Raw genomic sequence first — 26,606 nt, forward strand, 5'->3', positions numbered from 1 at the left:
CGGGCCGCGGTTAAAATTTGTCAAGCGTCGACCGGTCCGCAGTGATAAAAAGGTTGGGGACCACTGCACTATGGGAGAGAGGAGACATAAAGTTAGTGATGGGTAGTGGTGGCATATAGATGGATGGAGAGAGAGAAGAGGGTAGGGGAGGAGAGGAGAGGAGAGGAGCTCAGAGCATCATGGGAGGACCCCCACCCTAGGTCTGTGACTAAGGCATGGTAATATGACAGGAAAATATTAATACCAAGGACAGCTTCTACTTATAGGCACTAACTGTCAAAGACACATACACAGTGTCCTCACAATATGAGTCACCACCAAAGCAGATTTACTTCGAAAAAGTACGATGGTTGTGCCAACGCTTCAGCACTGCCTCTAGAAGACTAAGATAGTTTTCTAGTCCACGGAGAAAGAAACAGAAGTGACAGGAAGAAGGAGGACATGTGCCAAGGATCATTTGTCTTTTTATTTTGTTTAAAATAATTTCAAGCAGAATAAAGTATGTGGAATTTAACAGTTTTATTTTACTGTAGCTCACAAGTTTAAATGAAGTTTAAACATGAAAATCACCTAAAAATTATATATGGTCAAATGGCATTGGCATTGGATTTGGTGACATTAGAAGTGTCTTTGTCACACCTCACTTTATTCAGACACCACCCCCATCATGGCTGTGGCCAGAGCCACAGCTCTGCTCTCACTGGTGTTTTTGAGTTTCCTCTCCAGTCCTCTGCACCTCATCAGGGATGTCCAGTAACGAGCAGGACATCCCAGAAGACGTCAGACTCTCAGAACAGCAATTAAACAGTGGTACTGTGCAAGGGGAAATTAGGGAACCTTATTGACACATCTGATGTACAAACAGGTCTGGGACTGGGAGTCCAGCCGTGTACACAGAGCCGACTCATAGCTGTGCCGAAGTATGTCCTCATGCACTGACCTTTGGACAGTGAGTGTGCTAGTGGGCTGAATAATAACCTGCAGACAAAACTACAGACCTCTGCTTGGTTTCTATTCAGATCTTTTGTGTATTTTCTATTAGAAATCACTACACACATTTCAGTTTGCCATATTATTTAGATATTGTGCATGAATTTCTATTGTTGTTTTATCCGTGGACAGATTTTTACAAATGGTTGAAGCACAAATCTCTCATTCTTGCTGAACGACATTTTCAGAACTTTTTATGACCAAAAACATAACTCTAGTTATTTGCCATGTTACCATGTAGTGTCTGAATGATCATCTAAATCATATTCAATCAGTTGTTTTACCTGCAGATACATTTTTCCTCTCTTTGTTTGTTCACTGTCATTAAACTGAAGTCTTCATATGATGCTGTTTTGCTGTGACACTGTAACTGACAACAAATCTGCCTTGTAACCAGTTATCACAGTGTCAGGTGTTATATTTGATATTTTTGTTATCTGGAAAAAGACGAAGGGATGTAAAGATGATGAGGATGAAGACTTGTTCAACTTTAATCTTTAACAGAGATGGAGGCTGAGAGTGAGGAAGATGATGATGATGAAGATGATGATGGTAAAAAGGTCAGTGGTGAGGGTCACTGCTGTTGCTATTTGTTAATATTTACAAGTGTTTATTTTTGTTGTTTTGTTGTCTCCTCTCCATGCCAGTGTCAGTGTTGCCGGTGGTGGTTAACTGTTGCTGCTTTTTGCTGCCATGTGCTTTATTTTTGTTGTTGTCACTGCAATGTGTTGCTGTTCAGTTCACTTGCACCCATTGTTGTTTGTTGTAGTTTAGTCTTTGTTTACTGGCTGTTTTGTTCACAATAGGCCTCAGCTTTGGCAGATAACACATGATGGCTTAAACTGAGCTTTCATTGGGTTTGTCCTCACAAACAGATCAGCTGATGTGGGACAAATTTGGGTGTTGGTGCAAAAGAGTTTGTGTATTTTTGTTCCAAAGTGTGCGTGGATGTCTTGTTGGAAATGACTTACTGTGTACTCCTGTTGTTATATTGGTATTACTTTTTACTGTTTCTGTTTGTAGCATCACATGTCGATGCTAAGTTCTGAAAACTCATGACAGCAGTGTGTTGACAAATATGTTCTCCTGAACCTGTTGTGTTCAATTTACACCAGCGGTTCCCTTTTTCCAAGTGCTTGTTATTGGAAATGTTACGTCCATGAGACCATTAAAACCATCACTGTGATCTTATCAGGGGAGTCTTGACACTTTATGCTGGTTGTTGTTCCCTTTAGGGCTCAGCAGGGCGGGAGGCGGTGGCTACGGAGGAAATGTCAACTCTGGTAAACTATGTCCAACCAACCAAGTTCAACTCCTTCGAAGCCTCTAAGAGTAAGAACAACAGATCAGAACACTACATCTCAACAAACTGATACACACCTTGTTGCTGAATTGTTTACTTTCTTTAGAAAACAGTTCTTGTTGCAGCACTGCCTCAGCTCTGTGTGTACAAGGATTAATATTTCACATCTGGAGGAAAACCTGTCAGAGCAGCAGTTTGTCACTGAGCCCATCAGTGTTTCTGAAAAATTACAAGATTTTGAGTTTTAAAAAGTCATATGATAATTTTCTATGCTACCAAACAAAATGTAAAATGAGCTGAAAGGAAGAAATGTATTAAAGTTGGTATCAACAGAAGGTGCATGAATCATGTTGCTACCGAAACAATTACTCAGAAGTGTGCATGTGCATGCTTGTGTGTGTGTGTGTGTGTAGAGGCAGCCCGCTGTTACCACATGTCATCTTTTGTGGAGACCAAAGCTTTGGAGCATCTCACAAAGTCTCCAGTGGAGTTTGTGGAGTATCCTTGGCAACAGTTACCACAGTTACAGCATACCATGGCAACTGCTTTTATATTTTGTGTTATCCCTCTTTTGATGTTTTTTTTGTCTAAGACTCTTAAAGTCTGTTTCAGCGCTAAGTGCCATTTAACTAACAGTGGTACAGTATAAAGTTTCTATACCAGTGTGCTCCAGGTATAATACATTTTGCTTGAATATACAGATGGGTGATGTAAAGAGTCTCAGTGAGGTGCTGGGCCTCCACGTGCCACCAGAACAGCTCCACCTTGGCACTAACTCTCCAAGTCTCTGAACTGTCCCTGAGGGATGAACACCGTTCTTCCAACAGATGTTCCCTCATGTAGTGTTTTGATGATGGTGGTGGAGATGCTGTCTAACACGTCGCTCCAACATTTCCCATAGCTGTTCAACTGGTGACTGTGAAGGCCACAGCATGTGATTCACACCATGTTCATCATCATCAAACCATTCTATGACCCCTCGTGTCCTGTGGACGGGGGCGCTGTCATCCTGAAGAAGACTACTCAATTATTCAGGTTTTAGTTAATAATTTGTCTCCAGTTTATATATTATGATGCATTAAGTTTAAAAACATGTTTTTGACATATATTAGATAAAGTTCTGTACATCAGTGGTATGAACAGTGACTTTCTTGAGGCTTTGTACACGTGCAACAAGAAGAGGTCTAGCTGCTTTTTTGATCTTTGAAACACCGCTGTCTGGTGATCCCACATACTGTAGGATGTGAAAATGTTTGGCATAAAATGATCTAAGTCTGTAACTGTCCTTAACCTGACATTAACCAGATATAATAAATACCAGTTGAGTCGTATCTATCCGAAAGGAACACGAGTGGACTCATCAAACTTTATGCCTCAGCTTTTCTGGAACGCTGGATGTCAGCTGGTGGCTCTCAACTACCAAACAATTGGTAAAACACTTTTAATTTACTATTTATTTTCATTTATACTCAAAATGAATTTGCATGTGAAAGTCTTGGCTTTTGATTTTTCAGTAGTTGTCCATACAGAAATACAAGGTTGTCGTGGCTACTTTATTGGGACTAATTATTACCAGTGCTTCTAAATATTACACCTTACTTGCTGAAAAATTGCATTTTACAATCTAACATAGTGAATGGCTATAAATATTCTACAGTAGCCATGGGCCCCAGGACACCCTCTGTCCTTAGACCCTCGAATCAGATGAACAAACCCTTAAACAGGGGAGCAGCTGTAGCAGCAGGAACGCAGTAACTCTAACCCAGCCCTATCTTTAAGTCATTATATTCCTAAACCTACCACTGGCTTCCTTTCCCAGATCTTTCCATGCAGCTGAACCTCTTTATGTTTGAATACAACGGTCGGTGTGGCTATAGGCTGAAGCCTGAGTTCATGAGACGGCCAGACAAACTGTTTGACCCCTTCACAGAAAACACAGTGGACGGCATCATAGCCAACACCCTCTCTGTGAAGGTACAAGCTGAAAACTTTACTTAAAGTCCCTGCATGTGGAATTTTTAGGTAGTTAGGGACTGTATGAAGGTCATAATGTGGCAGGAGTGGTGTGGGGCCAAAGAGGAAGAGGGTTATGTGTTTGTTTGTTTGTTTTTTTGCTGAAGTGAGTGTAATCTTTTTTTTTTTTTTTTACAGAGAGAGAACAGAGCAAAATCTTTTCTCATCTTAGATTTGCATTTCATTTGAGCCTTGCCTACGGTCTTCAGTCCTTCAGCGTACCATAAAGTTGTTATAGTGGAATAAGTATTGGTTTGTGGACAGTCCTAGTGAAAACTAATGTAGCATCATGCATGACTTCACCACAGTGTCTCTTTTATTTCACCACTGAGTCAGCAGAGTCAGAAGTGTTCAAATCGTACACGTGGTGGCTTTAAGGCAGTACATTTTGAGCCTTTGTATTTTCCTGCTGTCCTCTAGGTAACGCTGCATAGTTTGAACAGTATGTAATGTTCACTGTTGCAGACCATGTGTTTCTTCACTGAGACATGTTTCTTTCTGTGTGTCTTAGGTGATTTCTGGTCAATTCCTGACTGAAAGGAGGGTGGGTGTGTATGTGGAGGTGGAGATGTTTGGACTTCCTGCAGACACCAGGAGGAAAGCGCTGAAGACCAAAACCTCTCAGAACAACAACGCCATCAACCCAGTGTGGGACGAAGAGTCCATTGTTTTCAAAAAGGTGAAATAGAACAGAGAAACAGGAGGTTGCAAATGAGTCAAATCAATCATACTGATGTGTCTAATCGGACTTCTACTCCCTCTGAAAGGTGATCCTTCCTACTCTGGCCTCTCTGAGAATCGCTGCTTTTGAGGAAGGAGGGAAGTTTATTGGTCACCGGATTATTCCGGTGTCTGCCATTAGACCAGGTATTTGGTTGACTTGATCTCTTATTTCTCTCTCATCTCTTATTTAGTAAGCTTTAAAATGATTATCTCTTAGCTCTTAGTTTTTGTTTTTGAGCTAACTGCTTGCTGCTGCGGTGTTTATTACACTGCACCTCCCAAAGATGCAGTCAGTGTGGTGCTGTCAGTAAACTTTGTCCTTGTCTGGCTGGTGTTTGTTCTGAACTCAGCTGCATCTCTCTCTCACTCTCTGTCTGCCAGTTTTATTGCCAGATTTATACATCACTGTTCACCCTAAATAATCCAAACAAAGGTCGCTGTACGTCAGACTCTGTATGTTGCTAAATGTTTCCTGTAGGCTATCGCTACATCAGCTTGAGGAATGAGAAAAATCAGCCTCTGATTCTACCAACTGTGTTCGTCTACATTGAAGTCAAAGACTACGTCCCTGACACTTTTGCAGGTACAAACATCTGTCAAATCAAACCTTCCCCTCAACAAACAATTGTCTGTCTTTGACATATCAGAAACAAGTTCATGATTTTTTAAATTTAAAATAAAAGAAAGAGATGATTTGCTGCAGATGTTCATACAAGCTGGTACTTATGTCACCTCTGTGTTCTCTGATTTAAAACACACTATGGCCTTCTCTCTAATCTAATTGTTTAGTGTTATGGAATGTAATGAACATGTTTAAAGACCTTCACATCTTGAAAAGCACTGAGTTATGTCTCAGAAGGTTGTAAAAGGTCTTAAAGTAGGGAAGAGGATAATTAAGGAGATAAGTGGGAATGTTGTGACAGTTTATATATACAGCTGGGAAGTTCTGACAGAAATGGGACATAATAAGAAATTATTCTAGGCCATGCTGTTGCAGCGTGTTCTTTATGAAGAATGATCGGAGTCAAATATCAATTTTAAACATTTATTATCACAATTGAATAGACTATCGAATAAAGCAATTTACAGTACAGAGCTCTGGGTTCCATCTCTATCTGAAGCCCTAACCTCAACAGCAAAACCGTTCAATTCGTCTTCAGGACGAGAAGGAACGCCTACCCTCCTGGAAACCCAGTTACTTATACAATTTGAAATGTGCAATTGTAGGCTGGTCTGGTCCTCTCGTGTTGCTCCATTGGTCCATTGGTCCATCCATCCAGGTCCCTCCTGCTTCAATGAATAAAGACAGTTTCCTACAGAGGGAGGAAGATCTGACACTGCCTGTGTGTGTATATGAAATTAGCTATTTTACCAGGCAGCTGTTTCTTCTAGGCCAAAATCTGATTATAACCTTGGTATGAATCTTAGCATCTTATCAAACCCTAACTCCCCTGACTTCACAGCTCAGAGGGAATAATGAGCTCTGTGGAGAAAAGGCAACAAACCTAAAGGAATACTGTGGGATGATGAGACCTTGGAGAGCTACTCAGTGCATCACACTTATCTCATGGGCCTGTAATATCACACAGAGTTTTCAATATGCATACAGTAACTTATTTTCTCATCATGTTAGTGAACATATAATGTGGTGAATAGTAACTTCATAAACATATCTGTGACATGTAAGTATGTGAACTAATATAATCTTGACTATTCCTTTTCTAATATGATAGAATAGTTATACACAAAGTGAACAAACAAGTTAACTAATCGACAAACATAGTGTCAATCTTCTACTAACTAAGTTCTTAATTCAGTCTAATATTAAAACTAATCCTAATGTGTTACTTTGTTAACAATTGTACTCAACACTGTCTACTGGTTTGCAACATGTTTTCATACTTCATTACGATCACATATACAATATTCTGTTGCCTTCTGTGTGGTATTGAAATGGTCTAAAATCTTAAATTTAACTTTGTATACAATACTACGGCTGCTTCTTAGTCTTTTATGTTTGGTTTGTATGTTTGTATTTCTGTTTTTCAGTCACTTTCATCTGCAACAACCTCTAAAATGTATTGCACATGTGTCTACGCTGTTTGTCTATAAAGTGAGTGAAGTTTATATGAGTTCCTTCATATTTCTCCCCCAGATGTAATAGAGGCTCTGTCCAACCCTATTCGATATGTCAACCTCCTGGAGCAGAGGTCTAAGCAGCTGGCGGCTCTGACTCTGGAGGACGGGGAGGAGGACACACAGACTGAGGTTAGTCCTGTTTCTAGTTTTTTCCTTTTTGGCTGGAAAGCAGAATTTTTGGCTGTAGCTGGTGTCTTGACTCAGGATGAAGCCGACTGCTGTGCAGAGCGAAAGAACGATCTCAAATCAGCTCCACTGGAGAACGGACTCAGCCCCACATCCGGCCCCACAGGCCACACCCCCATCGCTGTGACGCCCAAAGCTTCTGCGGCCAATCATCAAGCAGCTACGACAGGTAGCCTTTACCTACAAACAAGGACACATACATGCATTCAAAGAATACAAGAGAACTTAAATAGATAGTAGTACTAGAAATACTAAATGTATTTTGGTTAATGTTGACCTCATCTCCTCTGAATTTTAGATGCCACCAAAACAGCAGCAAAGACTGAAGATCTGGTTTTAAGTGTTTTAATAGGTCAGTGTTTACATATTGATCTGTAATAGTTCTTCTATGCAATCAAGCTAATTCAAATGTGTTAGTGGACTGGGTAAACCATGAAGCCTGATACCATAATATAGCATTCAAAAGTACAGATAACTAAAATACAGCTATGTGGATTCAGTTATCAAAATCCAGGTACTGCGTTCTTTTTGTAGCAGGAGATGTTGAAACGGCTTATTTTAAAGAACTTTTCAGTGGCGACTGATTAAATGCCTATTAAAGTAACAGAAAACACCTGACAGTGATGTCAGAATTTTAATTAATTGGGGGTCTGTTAATACACTTTCTACTGTCTGATCCCTTGTGGAGCCAGATGTCCCAGTGTGCACGATGGAAAGTCTGCAGCAGTCAAAGGTTTACCAGAAGGAACAGAGACGTCAGTTTAAAGAGCTGAAGGAGTTAATGAGGAGACACCAAAAGAAAACCTCAGAGCTCCTCCGAGAGTTCAACAACAAGTACAAGAAGATGTCCAGGCAGTGCAGCAAGAGCAGGTGCACACACATTATGTGGCATTGTCTTAACTAGTAACTACTGCCTGTTACTGTTCAGTATTTTGTGAGATACACTTGTCATTCTAAAAAAGTCAAAAACTGTAATGCATCATGCATGCCTGGATATTTATTTTTCTGTGTGTGTTCATCAGGGCTTCATCTACAGACAGTGAGAAGGACGAGCGCCTGCAGCAGCTGAGAGACGAGCAGCAGCAGCAGCTTCTGGCTCTGAGGCAGGAACAGTACTACAGTCAGAAATATCTACAGAGAGAGCACATAAAAATGGTAAAATCTAATAAAACCATCCCGACCTTGACCCTGGCTGATGTCTCTGTTGGTTATCTATATTTGGATGAATGGCTAATTTAAGGCTGCCTTTCTCTTTGGTGTGGGATGTTCAAAATGAGACAAAGTGCTGATGAGCACAAGAGAACATAACATTATAATTACAAAAACAAGACTTCAGTAAAAAGCTTGGATTATGTACTCTAAAATTAAGTATGTTTTACATTTTGGATTTAAGGTCCGTTTCCATTGCGGTTCATTTTAACCTCCACATTTAAACTCTGTTAAATTGACCCAGTGCCTTTTGAACACAAGTGTAAAATGTGACTGCTGTGACTCCAGCTGACAGAGCGACTGAGCAGCCTGGCTGAGGAGAGCCATAACGTCCAGATGAAGAAACTCAAAGACATCTGTGACAAGTAAGATAAAAATAAACATGTGACTTATGTGCCAAGATTTTGCCTCCCAAGTTGGAAACCACTGGACTAAACTGGATAGCTGCAAATAAAGTAGTTACAACAGCTGTGATAGTGACAAATATACTAATGTCATAAACATTTTATCAGTCACTGAGGACGTGTTAATACAGAATGAGCCGTTTTAGTTTTCATACACATTGTTTCTAGTATTCCTGTACTTTTCATGAAGGATTTTTTTACTTGTAATAGATTATTTTTACATCTTCCTTCATCAAATACCACCAGCTGTGACACAGTCAGTCTTTAGCAACAACACAAAACATGTATTTGTGGACACATTTGACCTTCAGATTCATGACTATAGGGTTTAATTCTGGTTCATGCTAAGGTACCCCTTATAATGATACTTTAGAATATCCCATCTCACTGTGAGCCAAAGCTTTTATATAGTGCGGTTCCAACAACTTTGAATGTTTGGAAAATGTAATGACAGGTTGAACATATTTTCAAACACTCCCCCATCATATGCTCTAATGCTTTCCTGCTGCTTGTAGGGAGAAAAAAGAGCTGAAGAGACAGATGGATCGGAGGAGAACAGAGAAGATCAACCAAGCGAAGACCAAAGAGAAACATCTGGCTGAGGAGTACGAACCATAAACACAGACACACCAGTATTTATCTGCTCCACTCACCTTAGATACCTGCTGTAGCCCCTTCATCCACTACATGCACTGATTCATCCAGCTAGTTTCCTCAGCTTTGGCTCAAACTGAACCGGCTCATCTGTCTGTGCATTCCCAGGGAGAAGATTGAGATCAACAAATCCTATGTCAATGAAGTCGTCCACAACATAAAACGGGTGAGAAGAGGAGAAGAATCTGGGTTTAAAGGAATTTGAAATGGGCTTTTCTGTAGACTGAATGGTTTATATGGAAGCAACACAACCTGTGTGTCTAGCTGTTGCCCTGTCTTTCATCAGTCATAAAACAAATAATCACACTCCTTGAATGTCTGTTTTTCTGTCTTGAGCTTGAGGAGACTCAGGCAAAGCGCCATGATCAGCTGGTAGAGCAGCACAATGAGCTCCTACAGGAGATACAAGAACAGAAACCAAAGGTAAAATGGTAATTGTGTTTCTAATGTGTCACCATTGCCTGTTTCTATTTCTTATCCCTTCACATACTTCATGCTTTGATGTACTACACATCAACTAATGTATTGTACACCATGCTTCAGACTGCTGCTACTGTCTGTGGCTCCACACCCACACAGTTTGGGATCAGTACTAACATCAGTATGAATGATGTAACATGCCCCTCTGGCGGCCATATTGAAGCTGTTCAACTGTAATGGCTGACAACAGCTGGTTGTATTGATGAATGTACAGTCCATCACTCTCAACAGCAGGAAACAAACAGGGCAACTCTGTTTTTGGACTGGGAACTGAGTCATCACCAATATAGTCCACTGATTCCATGTTTACATAGTTTTGTTAGCAGCAGAAGCTAATCATGCTATCTGCTAAGGCAGTCAGTGCTAAAAGCACTGGTGTGAATCTCACATCTTGTCTGTGTCCAGCTGCAGGGGGTTGTGGAGGCAGAGTTTCAGGAAAAGTTCCAGCGTTTACCCGGAGAGATTCGAGACTTCCTGCAGGACAGGAAGACAGATGTCAGAGGTCACAGCAAGTCCCGACCATCAACCCCTCATGAAATTCTGTCAGAGGAAGACTGAAGAGAAAAATGTGTAGAACAGAGTGAGAAAATGAAGAAGCAGAATCAATGAATCAGTGGAAGCAGAGTGGAATAAATCAAGTACAAAGGATCAAAATACAAGGAAGTAATAATGAAGCTAAGTCAAAAAAGAGATGATCATTGATACAGTAACAGGGCAATGGGGGAGTAATTAAGACAAGATATCAAGATTACAAAGACTGTTACTTTGCTTTTTAATCGAAGAATGCTTTAATGATTTATTTTTAATTTCTATTCAAGCATGCTTCTTTGCTGTATTTCAGCATTTAATCAGACCCCATTTAGTCTTGACTTGTCTTATTTTCTGTCATCTGTTACTTTGACAGACAACTCAAACCCAACAGTTTGCACTGCATGACAAACTCTTTCTATCTGCCTGTCTTCTACCTATCAGTTTATTTCTGTTCATACATTTGAAGCTCAGTGAACATACAAACTGTCCCTATTTTATAAGTACATGGAGAGATGTTGTATATTGTCTACACATTTTTGAACATTTGATCTTCTTTTTAGTCAGTAAGCTGATGTGGTTGTCATGACAGCTCGGCCTGCAGTAGTCAGAATACTAGCACACTAACATCACAGCTGCATTTACTCTATTAACACTTATCACTGTTAGCAATACTCTCTTTTTCATTGTTACACACATTCCCACCTGGAAGGTGCCCAGTACGTCCAGTCTGAGCTGTAGGCCTGTGAGGATCGAAATACGTCCCCACCAAAACACTGAGGTCACACAAACCACATTTCGAGTGCTACTTAGTTTTGAACTCAGCATTTGAAAGTGCTCAGGCACAGATTTGTAAGCACAGAGTGAGGGGAGACTTGCATGATTTATTTGTTAATATAGTTATCACCCTGATAGATATTTATTGTTATTTTCATGATGATTAAGTAACAACAACATAATTTATAAATGGTTTCAGAGTGAAAAAGTTTTGTTTTGTTTTGCTTTGTGAAAATGTAAAATGGGTGGAGCTTGTCACTCTGTGATCTTACAGAAAATTATCTGTGGGAACATTTTCCATGTTTCATTTTTCTTCTGGACTTACACAACTAAGGCTTAAGCTGCATTCAACAACTTTTTTTGCAGGGAACCTTTTCTTTCAGTTTAAACCACTCTTGACTGAGTCAAACAGTCTTGGTCATGGTCTGAACCTGACCTCGTAAACATAGCATTCACTGCAGTTTTCATGGCAATATGCTAACTCTTCATTTTAATGTTAAAGTACCTCACTGTTCATAAATCCATTAAAACCATGTGGATAAGGATCTGCAACAAAATGCCTTGTTGAATGCACCCCTGCTTTAGTGATTCAACTGAGCATGCTTTATTGTCTTGGATTTCGCATCATTAAATTATTGCTTTGTTTTACTGACTGCCATTTTAAGACAAATTGAAAACCAATTAAAATGTTTGATCTAAACCTTAGGTGTTATCTGTTATATTTGTAATAATATAGTCCAAGGACTGAGCTGTGTTAACTTTTCAGAGCTCACTGTGCTGTAGGAAGCTACACTGATGAGCTGTAAGAAAGGAGGCTTGGCGTTTGCACAGACATTCAGTATACAGGGTAAACACTGTTGTCAACCACAACATCACAGACCCACTGCATTAGTGTTTCTGTGCTGTGATCTTGTGTATGAGCAGGACAATGTGGGTTTTAACAGAGAGGCAGTGCTCTGTAGTTGTCATGGGGAGGAAGGTGGAGGAGGCTGTTCAAGCTGAGAGACAGCCTGTCATGTTTTCTCACTGCCATGAAACTGGATTCGTTGTATGGACTTTCTGCCTGTAGATATGCTGGTACTGAAATTTAGTCAACTACACAAGTTACTAAAGGTAGCATACATGTTGTATGAATGTTTTTATTGAGGTCTTATTGTCTTATTATGTTGTGTTTGTATCTTTTAACTTCCACTGTGTTTCTAGTGTACTGTTTTATTGTTGTTATTAGGTCATTGTGTAGTCTATTTTCACATCTGCAAATGTATTGAAACCCTCAGTGGCTCATAAATTAGTCAAGATCCACAGGTCTGCAAATACACCAAACATTTGAAATTTTTGAAATTAAAACTGCACTAACTAACCATTTTCATAATAATAATGGCTCTTACATACAGTACAATGTAAAAGGTGTTGTTGCTATTGTTCCTCTGTGGTGGATGGATGTGTAAATAGGAAGCTTAAGGTAAAAACAAAGCCAGATGTGCTTTCAGCTTGACTCTGCTCCCCTCTGGTGGCTGTAAAACAGAACAGTATTCCTGTAAATTTATAATATTCTGCAGCTCTTTTCCTTGGTCAGTATTTACAGTTTCATTTTAAAAATGAAAATAAATAAAAGAAACAGAAGGTACTACCTCAAACCATTTAATTTGTGGCAAATGAAATACACATTTCCAAAGAAACTGTTATGTCACTGTCTGCATTTTTATACTCATTAATTTAATTCACCAGCTTGATCCTCAGGGTTCCCACTGCCCATAATCTTCCCCAGGTTCCCCTCATTCCCATGCAGTCTCCACATTTTACTTTTGTAATTCGAGTGAATTGACCATATAAATTAGAACTTTTTATTTTTTTATTGCACTGGCTTTTCCTGTTTCCTCCAGCAGATGGCGGCAATGAGCCGCAAGTGACCTTTCTCTCGCCGTAGAAGAAGAGCGGCAGGCTCTCCGCATCAGCACCAGTACAGACATCTCCTCACCTCCTCTCTGTCCACTGCGGAACACCGGCCCGTTTTCCTGCCATCCCTCCGCCAGCAGCAGACCCAGCTCGCCATGGACAACTCCGGCAAAGAGAAGGAGGCCATGCAGCTGATGGCTGAAGCCGACAAAAAGGTCAAAGCATCAGGATCCTTTCTGGGAGGGATGTTCGGGTAAAGGATGCTCTCATTCTTTTCTCGGTCTCTGTTTACCTATCTCCCATTTTGCTGTGGGGGAGGGATTCCTGCACGCAGGGCCCATCAAAGTGTTTCTGCTTTTCTTGACGCTGTGTTGTCCCCAAAATATCCCCACAGCGTGTCTGTGAAGCCCGGTCATAAGAGGCCCGATCAAATGTTGCATTGATCAGTTTTGTATTTTGTCACGATATTCCTGTGATCTGTTCTAAACATCGTTATATACGCTGGTAACTTTCACTGACATTGTGTCCTTCTGAAAGATTTATCCAAAGCGTATCATAGCGCACGTTTCTGCAGCTGTATCAGCCATGTTGTGTGGCGCAAGAGAAAAGTGGCCTAAACGTGGCACATCGGGATGTGAGCGGGCCGAGGCTGCAGGGAGGCGGCTACAGCGCAGTCAGGGCGGCGTGTGAGGAAATCGGTGGCGACGGGTGATGCGGGGGCTGCTGTTTTTGTGTGTATGTGCGTGCACGGTGGCCTTCGTGTGTGGGAGGGGCGGCTATATGTTCACAAGTAAAATGGAAACACTGGAATATGAAGTCACCGGATGGATGGATGGATGGATGGATAGATGGATGGATGGATGGATGGGTGGATAGATAGATGGATAGATGGATGGATAGATAGATAGATAGATAGATAGATAGGTAGGACTAATTGAGTTGCAGGTGCAGTGTACAGTACCTACTTTATCATTAGGTTGAGGAGGCTATTTTCCCCATGGTCATACATTTATGTCTTGAATGTTGCATGTAGAGAGATTAAAGGTAAATGTAATGAAGAGGGTGTTTAAAAACATGCACACAAGAGAAATATAACAAAAAGAAGCATTAGTATCACAGAATTGCACTGAAGATTCATGATTCAATAAAATAAGTGTTACTTGCAGCCCTAATTCATCTTGCTTACTGTTTTACTTACTTGGAAGCACTGATTTCAAACACATATAGAAATACTTTCAAGAAAATGTTAATTAGACCATAATATCTAGAGGCAGTGTAAGTTGTCAGATTGGAATTCGTTAAAGTTTTTAAATTCAGATCTAGTTGCTGCTTAATGTTCCCCTCTTATGTGAAGATTTACCTCATATGAGAGTAAAATATTTCAGTTTAGAGAGTTTCAGCTGCGGGGTGTCCGTGTCTTCAGCGGTCCTCCACCATGATGTCCTCCAGCTCCTTAACCCTGGAGAACAGTTTGCAACAACAAAGCGAATGCTAAGAAAAGTGCTGTACAGTATTATAATAATATGGCTAATTTGCTTTGCCTTTGCCTGTGTGTGTGTTATAGGGGCAACCATAAAGTGGAGGATGCCTGTGAAATGTATGCCAGGGCAGCCAACATGTTTAAGATGGCAAAGAACTGGAGTGGTAGGTGACACATCACATTCACTGTGAACACTAAACACACATCTAAATCCCACATAAACACCTACACACAGACACGCACGTGCAATAATTGATTCAACAGCCTGCGGAGAACAGTGTAAATTATACCTGTCCAATAAGGCTTTGCACATAAACAGAGTGCATTTAATGTATGACTATTTTGCACAGTATGGACAACTAAGTGAGACATTCATGAATGCAGACACCGGCGTATACAGTGCTCCAGCTGGGACAGATGTGCCAATAATAGCTCATGTTGAGCCGAATGTAGCTGTTGTGTGGATGTGTGTTTGATGCTGCTGCTGCTGAATGTGAATGTTGACAGACATAAGCAGTGAGTGTAAAAAATAAAAAACGAGTAATGCATGTAGTGCAAACAGAACTTTACATGTACATCATTCACTGAAGCTTGTCCCTTTCAAACTCTGTCTAGCTGCGGGAAATGCATTCTGTCAGGCCGCTCGGCTCCACATGCAGCTTCAGAACAAACTGGACTCTGCCACCAGCTTTGTCGACGCCGGCAACGCCTACAAAAAGGCCGACCCACAAGGTGAGTGAGCACTGACATCTCAGGAACGCACACAATACAAACGGTTGATTCAGTGTCTGATTGAGTGCAGCTTGGTCATATTGGTAATACACACCGTGTGGACCTCAGAAAGGAAAAACATTCAAGCATTAATGATTGGTTAAATTCATGTAAACAGGTTCATACACACATAGTTGGGACTCGGATGTCATAACTTATCAGGCCACTATGGACGGAGATGAGATCCAGTCCTGGCAAGCTGCTGGCGACAGACAGGAGATTATAAAATCATAGGTTGTGAGTGTTGTTTCTGAAGGATTCATCTGCCTACTGATCCGGTTTCTGTCCACTGTTCTTAGTGAGACTGTATTTTAAACATATTTCAAGTGGAATACCAATGAGCAAGAGAAAGTGACCACAGATAAGGAAGCTGATAAAATGCTGTGGTGATCACTGACCTTTGGCTTACTCTGTTTACCATCCATGTCGTCGTGGCTCTCCATCTGCCATTTCACCAAAATGTGTCCTTGTTCCCACTGATTCCTCACAAGTTGCCTCATACATTAGGAAAGCAGATTGTTTACTGATCTGCGTTGGTACAAGCATATGCACATGTGCCAAATCTGTCAGATTCAGAATCAGGTGAGGTAGAATTGTTAGAAGATTAAAATGGGTCCCTGTATTGCTCTAGGAAAACTGATATCATGGGTTATGTTGCAACAACCCTCCTGTCTCCCTGTGGTGAGCTTAATGAAAGACTGTGGGTTAGCAGGTCTGACAAGGCTTCTGCACACTCTTTTTCTTCTCACTTTCCATCTCTCCTCACCTTCTTATCTGTCTCTTTCCAGAGGCCATCCACTGTTTAAATCAGGCAGTTGACATCTACACTGACATGGTAAGTTCTGCCTCAACCACTAACTCATCCTGTCATAGTCAGTCTTATTGTGTGTGTGTGTGTGTGTGTGTGTGTGTTGACTACAGGGCCGGTTTACCATCGCAGCCAAACATCACATCACTATAGCGGAGATTTATGAATCGGAGCTGGTCGACATTGAGAAGGTGAGATAAAGTTCTGTCTTTGCTCAGTCTAATATTCTTGAATATCATTTGTTTGCACATGAAATCAGATTTTTAAGACTGAATATAAATTATGATCTTTTGTGCTGACTTATAGGTTTGCATTTTCTGTTTGTTTGTTTGTTTTTAGGCCATTGCCCACTACGAGCAGGCAGCAGATTACTACAAGGGAGAAGAATCTAACAGGTAAATGTGCTGAATTTGCAGGAAAAGATAAACTAACACATCCATAATACATTAATAATTAATTGATTAGTCTGTTGGTAAAATATTAATCTGAATCTATTTTGACTTAAATGCCAAATATTCACATGTATTCTCTGTTTTGCTTTTCCTTTTATTAAAGTGAATGTATTTCGGTTTTGGACAGACAAAAAGCAATGACGTCCCCTTGAAGTGTTTAATTTCATTTATTTAACCAGGAGCTCTCTTGCAATACATGTTCTCTTTTACAGGAGAGCAGCAAAATGTGTGGCAGCAAAATGTGTTACATACAGTATAACATGCAATGTTAATTCACAACAGTCACATGGAGCCCAGCAAACCAGGACATAAGAAACATAAAGTAAAAGCTGGTTATTGAAAACTTTTTTGCAAGCAAGAAAACAGGAAAACAGGAAAATAAGTGCATTTAAAATAGGAAAGAGAACAGGAGAAAAAGGTGACGTTTATCTTGTAGGATGTAGTGTAATCAAGTTCACAACAGACTCTAGGGAAAATGTCCATCCCTGGTCTGGTCGCTGTTACAGAGGTAAACAGGAAATATACCAAGATTACGTCTTAACATAACATATTTTGGGTTTCTTTAAAATGTAAACAGTGCAGCTAATTTGTTATCCAGCCATTTTCTAAGCTCTTTGCACACAGTTTTTTTTTTTACTCTCAGGTTTTACGATTTATTTTGTCTACCTTTTGTAGAAAGTGCACGATTTCTGGAGCAAGTCGTATTATGTCCTATTGAATAGACCAAAAATGTGACGATGAATTAAGAAAATAACTGGCAGATTGATTAATAATGAAAATATCATTAATTGTAGTCCTGTACATGACAAATATAATGTACATTCATGCTTCAAGTATAAATGCATACTTTGTCTGTGCGTACTGAGCACCTTTACTGTGCATTTTGGCAGTGAGTCACACTCAGCCCTGTCACAATATGATGAGGTGGTCACTGGACAGTGCAACTCCTCCTTAATTAAGACACAGCCTGGTGCCGTTTTTAGTTCTGTATAGTCACCATTTTTAGATCATGTGCATGAAAGCTCAACTAAAAAAAGATGACTAATTTACATGCTTTTTTCGTTCGTGTGTGTTTCAGCTCAGCCAATAAATGTCTTCTGAAGGTCGGGCACTACAGCGCCCAGTTGGAGCAGTACCAGAAAGCCATTGAAATCTATGAACAGGTCACAGCTGAACACATGCAATCACTACAGTATCCCTGCAGTAAATATTACAATATCCAGTTACTGTAGCAGCTGCTGAGTCAGAGAGATGTTGATGGAAATGTATGGTCACCATGAGACTGTAGTTTGTGATGTTTATGTATTGGATCCTAGTACTTTGTAAGATGTAATAGCACGGGTTACAGCAGTAATCTTTACAGAATTACAAGGTGGTTCACAGTGTGTGAAGTACAGTTTATAAAATCAATTTATGTAAAAGCATAGAAAGCATGAGGACAACAACAACACAAATTAAACAACCAAACAATGCACACAAAATACAAGTGAAAGCTCATAACAAATTTAAAATACAATAAGGCTTTTAAGATGAAAATACGCTTATAAAAGTGACAGAGCACAGAATGAAAAGGCCATAATTTAGTGTTTCTGCATGTGTGTGTGTGTGTTTCAGGTTGCTATGAGCACCATGGACAATCCTCTGTTGAAGTACAATGCAAAAGAGTATTTCTTCAAGGCTTCACTGTGTCACTTCATAGTGGACGAACTGAATGCCAAAGTAAGAGACACGACCCAGGCAGAACATAAACACATGGAGGCAGACAGCCACTGGCATTTGTTGACTCTCTGTCACATCAGCAGAGTTTGCTAAACACTGGTTGAAAGAATAAAAGGGAACACAAGGTTTTGCTAAGACTGAATTCTACTGTGACCACATCACTGTGTACATGTGTTTCAGTTGGCCATAGAGAAGTATGAGGAGATGTTTCCCGCCTTCACAGACTCCAGAGAGCTCAAACTGTTAAAGGTAAATCTGTTTCTCTTACAGTTTGTTAAGGTAAAAGTGCTCAATTCAAATGTGCAACTCAGAGGCTATTCACTTCATAGGCTATTTTAATTGCATAAATATTCATAAAGAATTTATCATGCCACAAAAAAGATAGTTTGTTTTGTTTGCTACAGTTATGACCAGATTACAAAATGGTTTACAAGGAAAAAAAAAGAAACACAAAACATGCATAGCTGCATACACACATACAGTAAATACATACATGTAGAGAAAAATGACTTATTCTCAATAGGATTTGATGCACGATATGGTATGTATGATTTGATTCAATAAGGATACAATTAAAAATTCAGTGATACTAATGTATGACTAGCTGTGGAACACTTTTCAACCTTTTACCGGTACTGGTTTGATTACGTAAAGAACAACCAGAGATATTGACTTATGTTCCGTTAAGCTACCCTATTTACAAAAAAATATGAAGTCGCTGGTGTATGAAGACCACACAGTATACAAAACAATACATATTGTGACATTTTTGTATCGCAATATATATTGAATTCCGATATATTGTCCCATCCTTACTGAATAAGGCTAGTAAAACAGCTTTCCGTAAATATTTTAATAAGAAATTTAAAAAAGGAAAAATGATTTAAAATCATTTTTAAAAAGTATCTATCCCATTATCATAAATAATTAAGATTTATATGAGTAATAATATAAAATGTCTTTTTAAATGCATGTTTTGAATTAAAATTCCCAGAAAAACATTTGTTTTTTCAGTTACACATCTGCACCTCAAAGCAAAAATATTAAGTATCTAGCTCATTTGCCTCCTCTTAGAACTTCAGTATGTTGTTTTTTTTTTTTTCTTAAAGCTCACATAGTCCTTTGTGTTAGTAAAGTAATCTTTAGGTATTGTTGCAACAGAAACTTCTAGAAGCCCACGAGGAGCAGAACAGTGAGGCGTTCACAGAGGCCATCAAGGACTTCGACTCTGTGTCTCGTCTGGACCAGTGGCTGACCACCATGCTGCTCCGCATCAAAAAGACCATCCAGGGAGATGCTGGGGACCTGAAATAGACACATGTAGAAAAGGGAGTGGGGTGATATAGAGAGAAGAAATGTGAGGGCCAGGGTTGGTGATTAAATGGAGGCAAGCCAGACTGACAGGAAGTGTAAAGATGTGTTTTGGTGGGAAAAAAAGTTTAAAAAAAGATCAACAGAGAATCAGAGAGATGAAATGGGGTTTAAGGGAGACAGGGTTGGACTGAGGGAGCTTACAGTTGTACATATCAGTCTGCATGTGACCCCCAACAAGCTAGGCATCACCTTTAAACCACCTGTAGATGATCCTGTGTCTCCAGTCCTGCAGTATTGCTCTTTTAACACTGGACAGAACTGTACTTAAAAAGAGAGTGGAAAGAAAAGGTGTGTGTGTGTGTGTGTGTGTGCGTGCGTGCGTGCGTGCGCGTCCACTGCAGTAAGGGATATATAACATTTGGTGGGAAAGTGTGCAACTTATATGAGATTTAAAGATATATGTTATTTAAAATGGATAATCATATTTAATGTCAATACTGAAAATATTATTTATGGTACTCGGTGTTATGATTTTTCTTAATAGTTTAGCTATTAGCCCTCTGCACTCCTTTCTTCTCCTCTTCTTCCTCTCATTGTTCTTCCTCCTGTTCCTCTGTCTCACCCCTACACTGTGTCACCAGTATGATATCACCCATTGTGATTGGTTGGTTTCTTGTGTTCAGGCCACTGGTTGGCCAGTGCAGCTAGCCACCAGTGCTAACTCCTGGCACTACCTTGTTTGTGCATGTCTCTTGTCATGTTGATGTAAGTGTTGTGCTAACATGTGAAGAACTTTCATGTAGCCTGGTGTCATTTGTGTGAAATCAGTAAATGTGTACCTCAGATACCGAATTGAAATAAAAACACCACGGCTCCAGATACATGACTGATTGTTGTTGCATTTTTCAGGGAGCAAATCTAGACATGAGGCCAACACTTGAATCTTGTTATAGTTGGTCAACATAGACTACCAGTCAAGAATTTGAACAAATGGGTCCGAACTACTGATAGTACAATACAGTATAAGCTAAAATTGCCCAATAAGTTCTGACATAGTTTGTACAACAATATTAAAGGCACCTTGATGGGGGAGCATTACAATAGTTACATGAACAATATAAAAAATGACCATATGACCTGTATCTTCCTAGAACAGTAGCTGCCCCTGGATATTATTCTTTTAATTGTCTCATCACTGTGCATTCACACATCTGATTTTATGGACCTCAAAATCAAATGGGTGCAAAGTTTTTAGAATTCTTTATTAGTCTGTAAATGTGCAGGTGTAGCACCCTGTATTTGCATAAAAAGCTCAAAAACAATTTTACAGATTTTAATTTGTGCCAGTGTTCTATCAAATTTTGCTACTCGTCGAGACGTGCTACCTACCACTCACAAAGTGGTTAGTTAAGAGTATGGGATGGGGTTGAAGTTCGTAAATCCATAGACTTTACTACTAAGGTAGCACGTCTCGAAAAGGTAGCAACATTTGGCAGAACACCGGTGTAACGTTGCCGTCTGTTCCCCCTTCGAATAGTACCGCCTGAACTCCTCGGTGGTTGGGATTATGGTTAGTATATGGTTGGGATAAGGGTAAGGTTATGTTCATTTTATCAATCGCAGTTTACAAATGGTTGGAGACAGGAATACATTTGGGATCCGGTTGGGGAAAAGGAGTTAAAATCGACGGGGGAAATAATTTCGGCACAATATCAATTGTTACAATGGTACCCACAACACATTTCTGCGAACTGGTTGATTGTGCAACACTGGCTCTACTGTTGTTCCACACTCCGGACCAGAAGGTGGCGATAATGCAGCTTAAGGTGGCTTGCAAACCGGAAATAAGCATCATAAGAAGTAGTAGAAGAAGAAGAAGTTTGTGCAACACGTTTCCGGTGTCGTGCGTGTTTGTAGCTACCTTGCATCGTTCTGTTTGTCGGGGCCTTGTTGTAGTCTAAGTTGTAAACGCCGCTTATCTTAATAACTGGTTAAATTAGTTACAGCGTTTCTACTGAAGGAGGAGAGAGTAACAAGCCGCCAAGATGCCACGAATTATGATAAAAGGAGGCGTCTGGCGCAACACTGAGGTACGTGTTTACATGGCTAACGTTAGCTGCTGTAGCTAACCTAACGACATAAACCTATGAGACTTGGTTAGCATGAAGCTAGCTGCTAACTTTACGGGGGTTTAGCTCGTTTAGCAAGTTTGGTTTATTTGGGTTGCTGCCAACTGTGTGGACAGAATTCAAATGCAAAATAAAGTAGTTTTCACATACACTTAAATAGTAACTTGTTTGGTAAGCAAAAACGGCAACGTCATTACTAAACATTTTTATGGACTACATAGGCTACGTTTTTGCAGATGTTAGCAACTGAGCTAACGTTAGCATTAAATGAGAATCAGTAGGAGTGGGTATGTCAGAATCAGAATATGCTTTATTGACCAGGTGTGTCGGACACACGAGGAATTTGACTCTGGTACATCGGCTCTCAATGTGTATGTACATATCCCCATGCAAGGGGCAAGTAAACAGTAAACCAGCATAAGGCTGTGTAAGATAACAAAAATAATAAGCAACGACCAGTGCAAACAATGCAAAATAAGCAGTATAAACAGGCAGTAAATAATGCAGACAAAGGAATGCTCATTGAAATGAGATAATAGGAATAAAGGAATAAAAATGGAGTACAGTACTTAAAAATACAGACCTGGGCAAGGGGCAAATAAACAGTAAACCAGCAGAAGGCTGTTTGATATAACAAAATAAACAGTGATGAAATATGTCTCATTGTGATAAAGGAAAGTAACTTGCTGATAATCAGTGTTGACTAACGTTAAAGGTCTAAGGTTTACTCCATATAATTTCTATCTGCATAATTCAGTTCAAATTTATCAGAAAGTTGCAACAGTAACACTGTCAGGATCCCAGCTCTCCGTGTTTCAAGTAATTAACACACAGGAAGCCTCAAGCAGCGTATAATCTTTACAACCTAGAAATAAGGATAAGGATAATCACCTTTATTGGCCAAGTATGTTACACACACATTAATTAGTTCCCGGTACAGAACTCAACTGATGGTCTAACCATCGGGGGCAACGGGTAAATACATGTAAAGCTGCAACAAATATTTTCTCTCTCACAAGTTATGACAAATTCTTATTAGATAATTTATTGTTCAGTGATGAATTATGATGTGATAAACCCGTGAAGATCATTGAGATCCAAGTTAGCTGTTAACAGCTGTCAAAAACACAAATATGAAAACTGGGAAACTAGCAAATAAGTGACTCCCATGTGAGAGGCTGGTACCAGTGATTTTCTTTCTTCCTGTCTTTATGGCATGTATGCTTATAAAATGAAATCAGTTAACAAAATTGGTGGCAATTAGGTTTCACGCAAGCATCCATAGTTGTTTCAGCTTGAGAAATCTTGGTTTCTCAACAGAAGCCTGTCAACATTTTATTTATTTGTTTTTACTCACTCTCTTTTCTAATTTGCTCATTTATCCAGGATGAGATCCTTAAGGCAGCAGTGATGAAATATGGCAAAAACCAGTGGTCTCGTATCGCTTCCTTGCTGCACCGCAAGTCTGCCAAACAATGTAAAGCCAGATGGTGAGTCTGGTAAAGAGATGTGAATGTAAAATTCTCATTATGAATTTATAGTGTTCACTTTGGAACCTTGTAAAGGACTCAGTGATTATCTCTGATGTGGTTAGTGTGTATGCCCTTGTGTTTAACCGGCTATGTTTGATGTGTGTCTTATTTCTGTACCAATTTCTGCTGTTCTGTCTCTTGAAAAGTTGGTCTCGATCTCAGTTAGATTACCTGATTAAACAAGGGTCATATATGCTGGCTTTGTCTCTGTCTGTAGGTATGAGTGGTTGGACCCCAGCATCAAGAAAACAGAATGGTCCAGAGAAGAGGAAGAGAAGCTGCTTCATTTGGCCAAACTGATGCCTACTCAGTGGAGGACCATCGCTCCTATCATAGGACGCACTGCGGCCCAGTGTCTGGAGCACTATGAATACCTGCTGTACGGTTTCATATAACCTGACACATCTATACACTACATGTGCAAGAACATCAGCACTTTAATTATAAATTCACCCGACCTTTCATACTGTATATTATATCCAGACACCTGACTTTTGTTGGTAAAATTTTGAATTTATATAAAATCCTAGAAGTAGTTTCTTTTGAGTCTAAGAGATTTACAAATGGTGTTGATTTATAATTTGTGTGTGTGTGTGCGTTCAGAGACAAGGCGGCACAAAGAGACAATGAGGAGGAAGTGGGAGATGACCCGAGGAAGCTAAAACCAGGAGAGATTGATCCAAATCCTGAAACTAAGCCTGCTAGACCTGACCCTGTGGATATGGATGAAGGTTTGTTAAGCTTAATACTGTCATAGACAATAAAGGGGAGAGATAGACCTTTCCCAAAACCTTTGTTTGACCTTTAACCAATCTAAGGGACAAAATGTATCCTGGTTATTAAAATATCTACTTATGTGCACTCACTTTGCTTTTACATTTCTAGTAGTGATTGTTAAAGTTTTTGTTTAGAATGCAGCAAATTGTGCTGCAATCATCCTGTAAAGTTGTATCAGTTTAGTTTTGTGGTTGTAAAACAGCTGTGAAACTGTTTAAACTGTGTCTGTCTGTCTCATTATCTGTAGATGAGTTGGAGATGCTGTCAGAGGCCAGGGCTCGACTGGCCAACACCCAGGGCAAGAAAGCCAAGAGGAAGGCCAGAGAAAAACAGCTGGAGGAAGCCAGGTGAGATGCACACAGACACATTATATTTACAAATACTGTTTTTTGTTTTTTGTTGTTCTTTTTCATGCCTGATGTTTTTAGTTGTACTTCCAGAGGTGGGAAAGCCCACAAGGTGCTCACAAGTATAAAAATAAAAATAAGCATATTTGAGTGTTGCCCACTTTCTGCTGTAGGCGACTGGCTGCTCTGCAGAAGCGCAGGGAGCTGAGAGCCGCAGGAATTGATGTTCAGAAGAAGAGGAAGAAGAAGAGAGGAGTGGACTACAATGCTGAGATCCCCTTTGAAAAGAAACCTGCCCCGGTAGCCACCGTCAATTGTTCTCAGTCAGAGCAGCTGGGCAGGATCTGTGGGCTCAGCTTAATGATAATTAATGATCAGCTTAATGTTGTACTTTGCTATTGCTTATTTATGTATTTTTATTCATTAATTTTTTTGTTTGCTTTCAGGGTTTTTTTGACACCAGCATGGAGCAGTATGATGCTCTGGAGCCAAACTTCAAACGACTCAGACAGCAGCACTTGGATGGGGAGCTACGCAAGTCAGTAACATCACACTTACACTGAACACACAGGAGAGTAGTACACCTCTCTTCACTCATAACCATTAAAAGACACCTTCACTTTAGTACTGTTGCTCTGTATTACACATATACAGGGTGGGCATGACTGAGCAACAATATTTATATGTTGCCTTGTGTTGTGTGTTTGTAGTGAGCGTGAGGAGAAGGAGAGGAAGAGAGATAAACAGAAGATTAAGAAGAAGAAAGAAAGTGATCTGCCGTCTGCCATCCTCCAGACCAGCGGAGTGGCAGAGTTCACCAAGAAACGTTCTAAACTGGTTTTACCTGCACCACAGGTAACCACTACACACAGTGCTGCTTTAACTCTGTCTGATAAATCTGTGTAGGTGCTCCAGACTTGTTTACCTTCAGATATTCTTGAATAGTTTATATTTGTATTAATGCTCTGTTATCATAACACTGTATTTATATATGTTTGATGTAATATTCTTCATAGATCAGTGATGCTGAGTTAGAGGAAGTTGTCAAACTGGGCGTCGCGAGCGAGGTCGCCCGTCAAGCTGCAGAGGAGAGCGAAAGCGGTAACTCTGCCTCCTCCACCCTCCTGTCAGAGTACAGCGTCACCAATACCATGACTACAGGACTACGTACACCGCGCACACCTGCTGCCCAGGACAGGATACTGCAGGTAACACACACACACACACACACACACACACACACACACACAAATTATATGAACACATTTTTACAGACTTCTGCAGCCACATGGAACCAGTCTTTGATTCTCAGTTATAAGTGTGTCAGTTCAGCTAAGCAATTCCTGCCATAGGTATTTCAGGTACATGTGTATATTTTATTCATTATTTCTTCTTTGATGTAAGCTGTCCCTGGTAGGCTAGTGGTTAAGGCGCAGCGCTCTCACCGCTGCAGCCCGGGTTCAAGTCAGGGTTGCATCAGGAAGGGCCTCCCTGGTAGGGTAGTGGTTAAGGCTTTCGCTGCGGCGCCCCGGGTTCGAATCCAGGCTGCGTCAGAAGGGCATCCGGCGTAATACATGTGCCAAACGTCAACATGCAAGTCATCAGTATGGCGATTTGCTGTGACGACCCCTAAACAAAAGCTGAAAGTGACTTTTATTTCTTCTTCGATTTGTCATGTGAACTTGCTTACGATGGTTATGCTATGCTAACCTGTCATAGATCTGCTAGATTTGAATCAAAGGCTAAAACTTGACCTACACAAATCTTTTGCAGCTTATACAAGCAGAATACAGATACAGCAGTATTAGTGTATATGTTGGCTGTAATATAAAAACACTTATATTATACAGTGAGGAACAGAAGTATTTGAACACCCTGCGATTTTGCAAGTTCTCCCACTTAGAAATCATGGAGGGGTCTGAAATTCACATTGTAGGTGCATTCCCACTCTGAGAGACAGAATAAAAAAAATATT

At 40.1% G+C, this 26,606-nt stretch overlaps 3 protein-coding genes across 4 annotated transcripts in view; all 3 read left to right on the forward strand.

The window, feature by feature from the left end:
• Positions 1–12,019, forward strand: part of plcb1 (phospholipase C beta 1) — a 24,978-nt gene extending 12,959 nt beyond the window's left edge. Inside the window, exons 15-32 of the mRNA XM_020601831.1 lie at positions 1,495–1,550; positions 2,226–2,322; positions 2,707–2,791; positions 3,599–3,723; positions 4,113–4,267; positions 4,818–4,985; positions 5,074–5,173; positions 5,508–5,612; positions 7,185–7,297; positions 7,373–7,523; positions 7,653–7,706; positions 8,047–8,224; positions 8,377–8,509; positions 8,852–8,928; positions 9,483–9,572; positions 9,730–9,787; positions 9,958–10,044; positions 10,507–12,019. Of these exons, the coding sequence (XP_020457487.1) occupies positions 1,495–1,550; positions 2,226–2,322; positions 2,707–2,791; positions 3,599–3,723; positions 4,113–4,267; positions 4,818–4,985; positions 5,074–5,173; positions 5,508–5,612; positions 7,185–7,297; positions 7,373–7,523; positions 7,653–7,706; positions 8,047–8,224; positions 8,377–8,509; positions 8,852–8,928; positions 9,483–9,572; positions 9,730–9,787; positions 9,958–10,044; positions 10,507–10,659 (1,985 nt within the window). The 3' untranslated portion in view covers positions 10,660–12,019. The remainder of the gene's footprint in view (positions 1–1,494; positions 1,551–2,225; positions 2,323–2,706; positions 2,792–3,598; positions 3,724–4,112; positions 4,268–4,817; positions 4,986–5,073; positions 5,174–5,507; positions 5,613–7,184; positions 7,298–7,372; positions 7,524–7,652; positions 7,707–8,046; positions 8,225–8,376; positions 8,510–8,851; positions 8,929–9,482; positions 9,573–9,729; positions 9,788–9,957; positions 10,045–10,506) is intronic.
• Positions 12,020–13,331: 1,312 nt separating this feature from the next.
• On the forward strand, positions 13,332–20,729 carry napba (N-ethylmaleimide-sensitive factor attachment protein, beta a). Of its 2 annotated transcripts, XM_020601892.1 has the most exons (10): positions 13,332–13,555; positions 14,867–14,946; positions 15,398–15,514; positions 16,342–16,388; positions 16,475–16,552; positions 16,701–16,756; positions 17,892–17,976; positions 18,428–18,532; positions 18,713–18,781; positions 19,694–20,729. In XM_020601892.1, exons 1-10 carry the CDS (start codon positions 13,458–13,460, stop codon positions 19,844–19,846), a joined length of 888 nt encoding a protein of 295 aa, XP_020457548.1. In that variant the 5' UTR covers positions 13,332–13,457; the 3' UTR covers positions 19,847–20,729. The 2 variants fall into 2 exon arrangements, with proteins under 2 accessions (XP_020457548.1, XP_020457549.1); XM_020601893.1 differs by lacking the exons at positions 13,332–13,555; positions 14,867–14,946; positions 16,342–16,388 and having other exon boundaries at positions 15,407–15,514.
• A 965-nt stretch (positions 20,730–21,694) lies between these two features.
• Positions 21,695–26,606, forward strand: part of cdc5l (CDC5 cell division cycle 5-like (S. pombe)) — an 11,962-nt gene continuing 7,050 nt past the window's right edge. Inside the window, exons 1-9 of the mRNA XM_020601736.1 lie at positions 21,695–21,936; positions 23,362–23,465; positions 23,725–23,886; positions 24,111–24,238; positions 24,532–24,631; positions 24,805–24,931; positions 25,078–25,169; positions 25,342–25,486; positions 25,648–25,839. Coding sequence (XP_020457392.1) covers positions 21,892–21,936; positions 23,362–23,465; positions 23,725–23,886; positions 24,111–24,238; positions 24,532–24,631; positions 24,805–24,931; positions 25,078–25,169; positions 25,342–25,486; positions 25,648–25,839 — 1,095 coding nt within the window. The 5' untranslated portion in view covers positions 21,695–21,891. The remainder of the gene's footprint in view (positions 21,937–23,361; positions 23,466–23,724; positions 23,887–24,110; positions 24,239–24,531; positions 24,632–24,804; positions 24,932–25,077; positions 25,170–25,341; positions 25,487–25,647; positions 25,840–26,606) is intronic.

The sequence above is a fragment of the Monopterus albus genome, unplaced genomic scaffold, assembly GCF_001952655.1.
Source record: "Monopterus albus unplaced genomic scaffold, M_albus_1.0 scaffold52.1, whole genome shotgun sequence".
Lineage (NCBI taxonomy): Eukaryota > Metazoa > Chordata > Actinopteri > Synbranchiformes > Synbranchidae > Monopterus > Monopterus albus.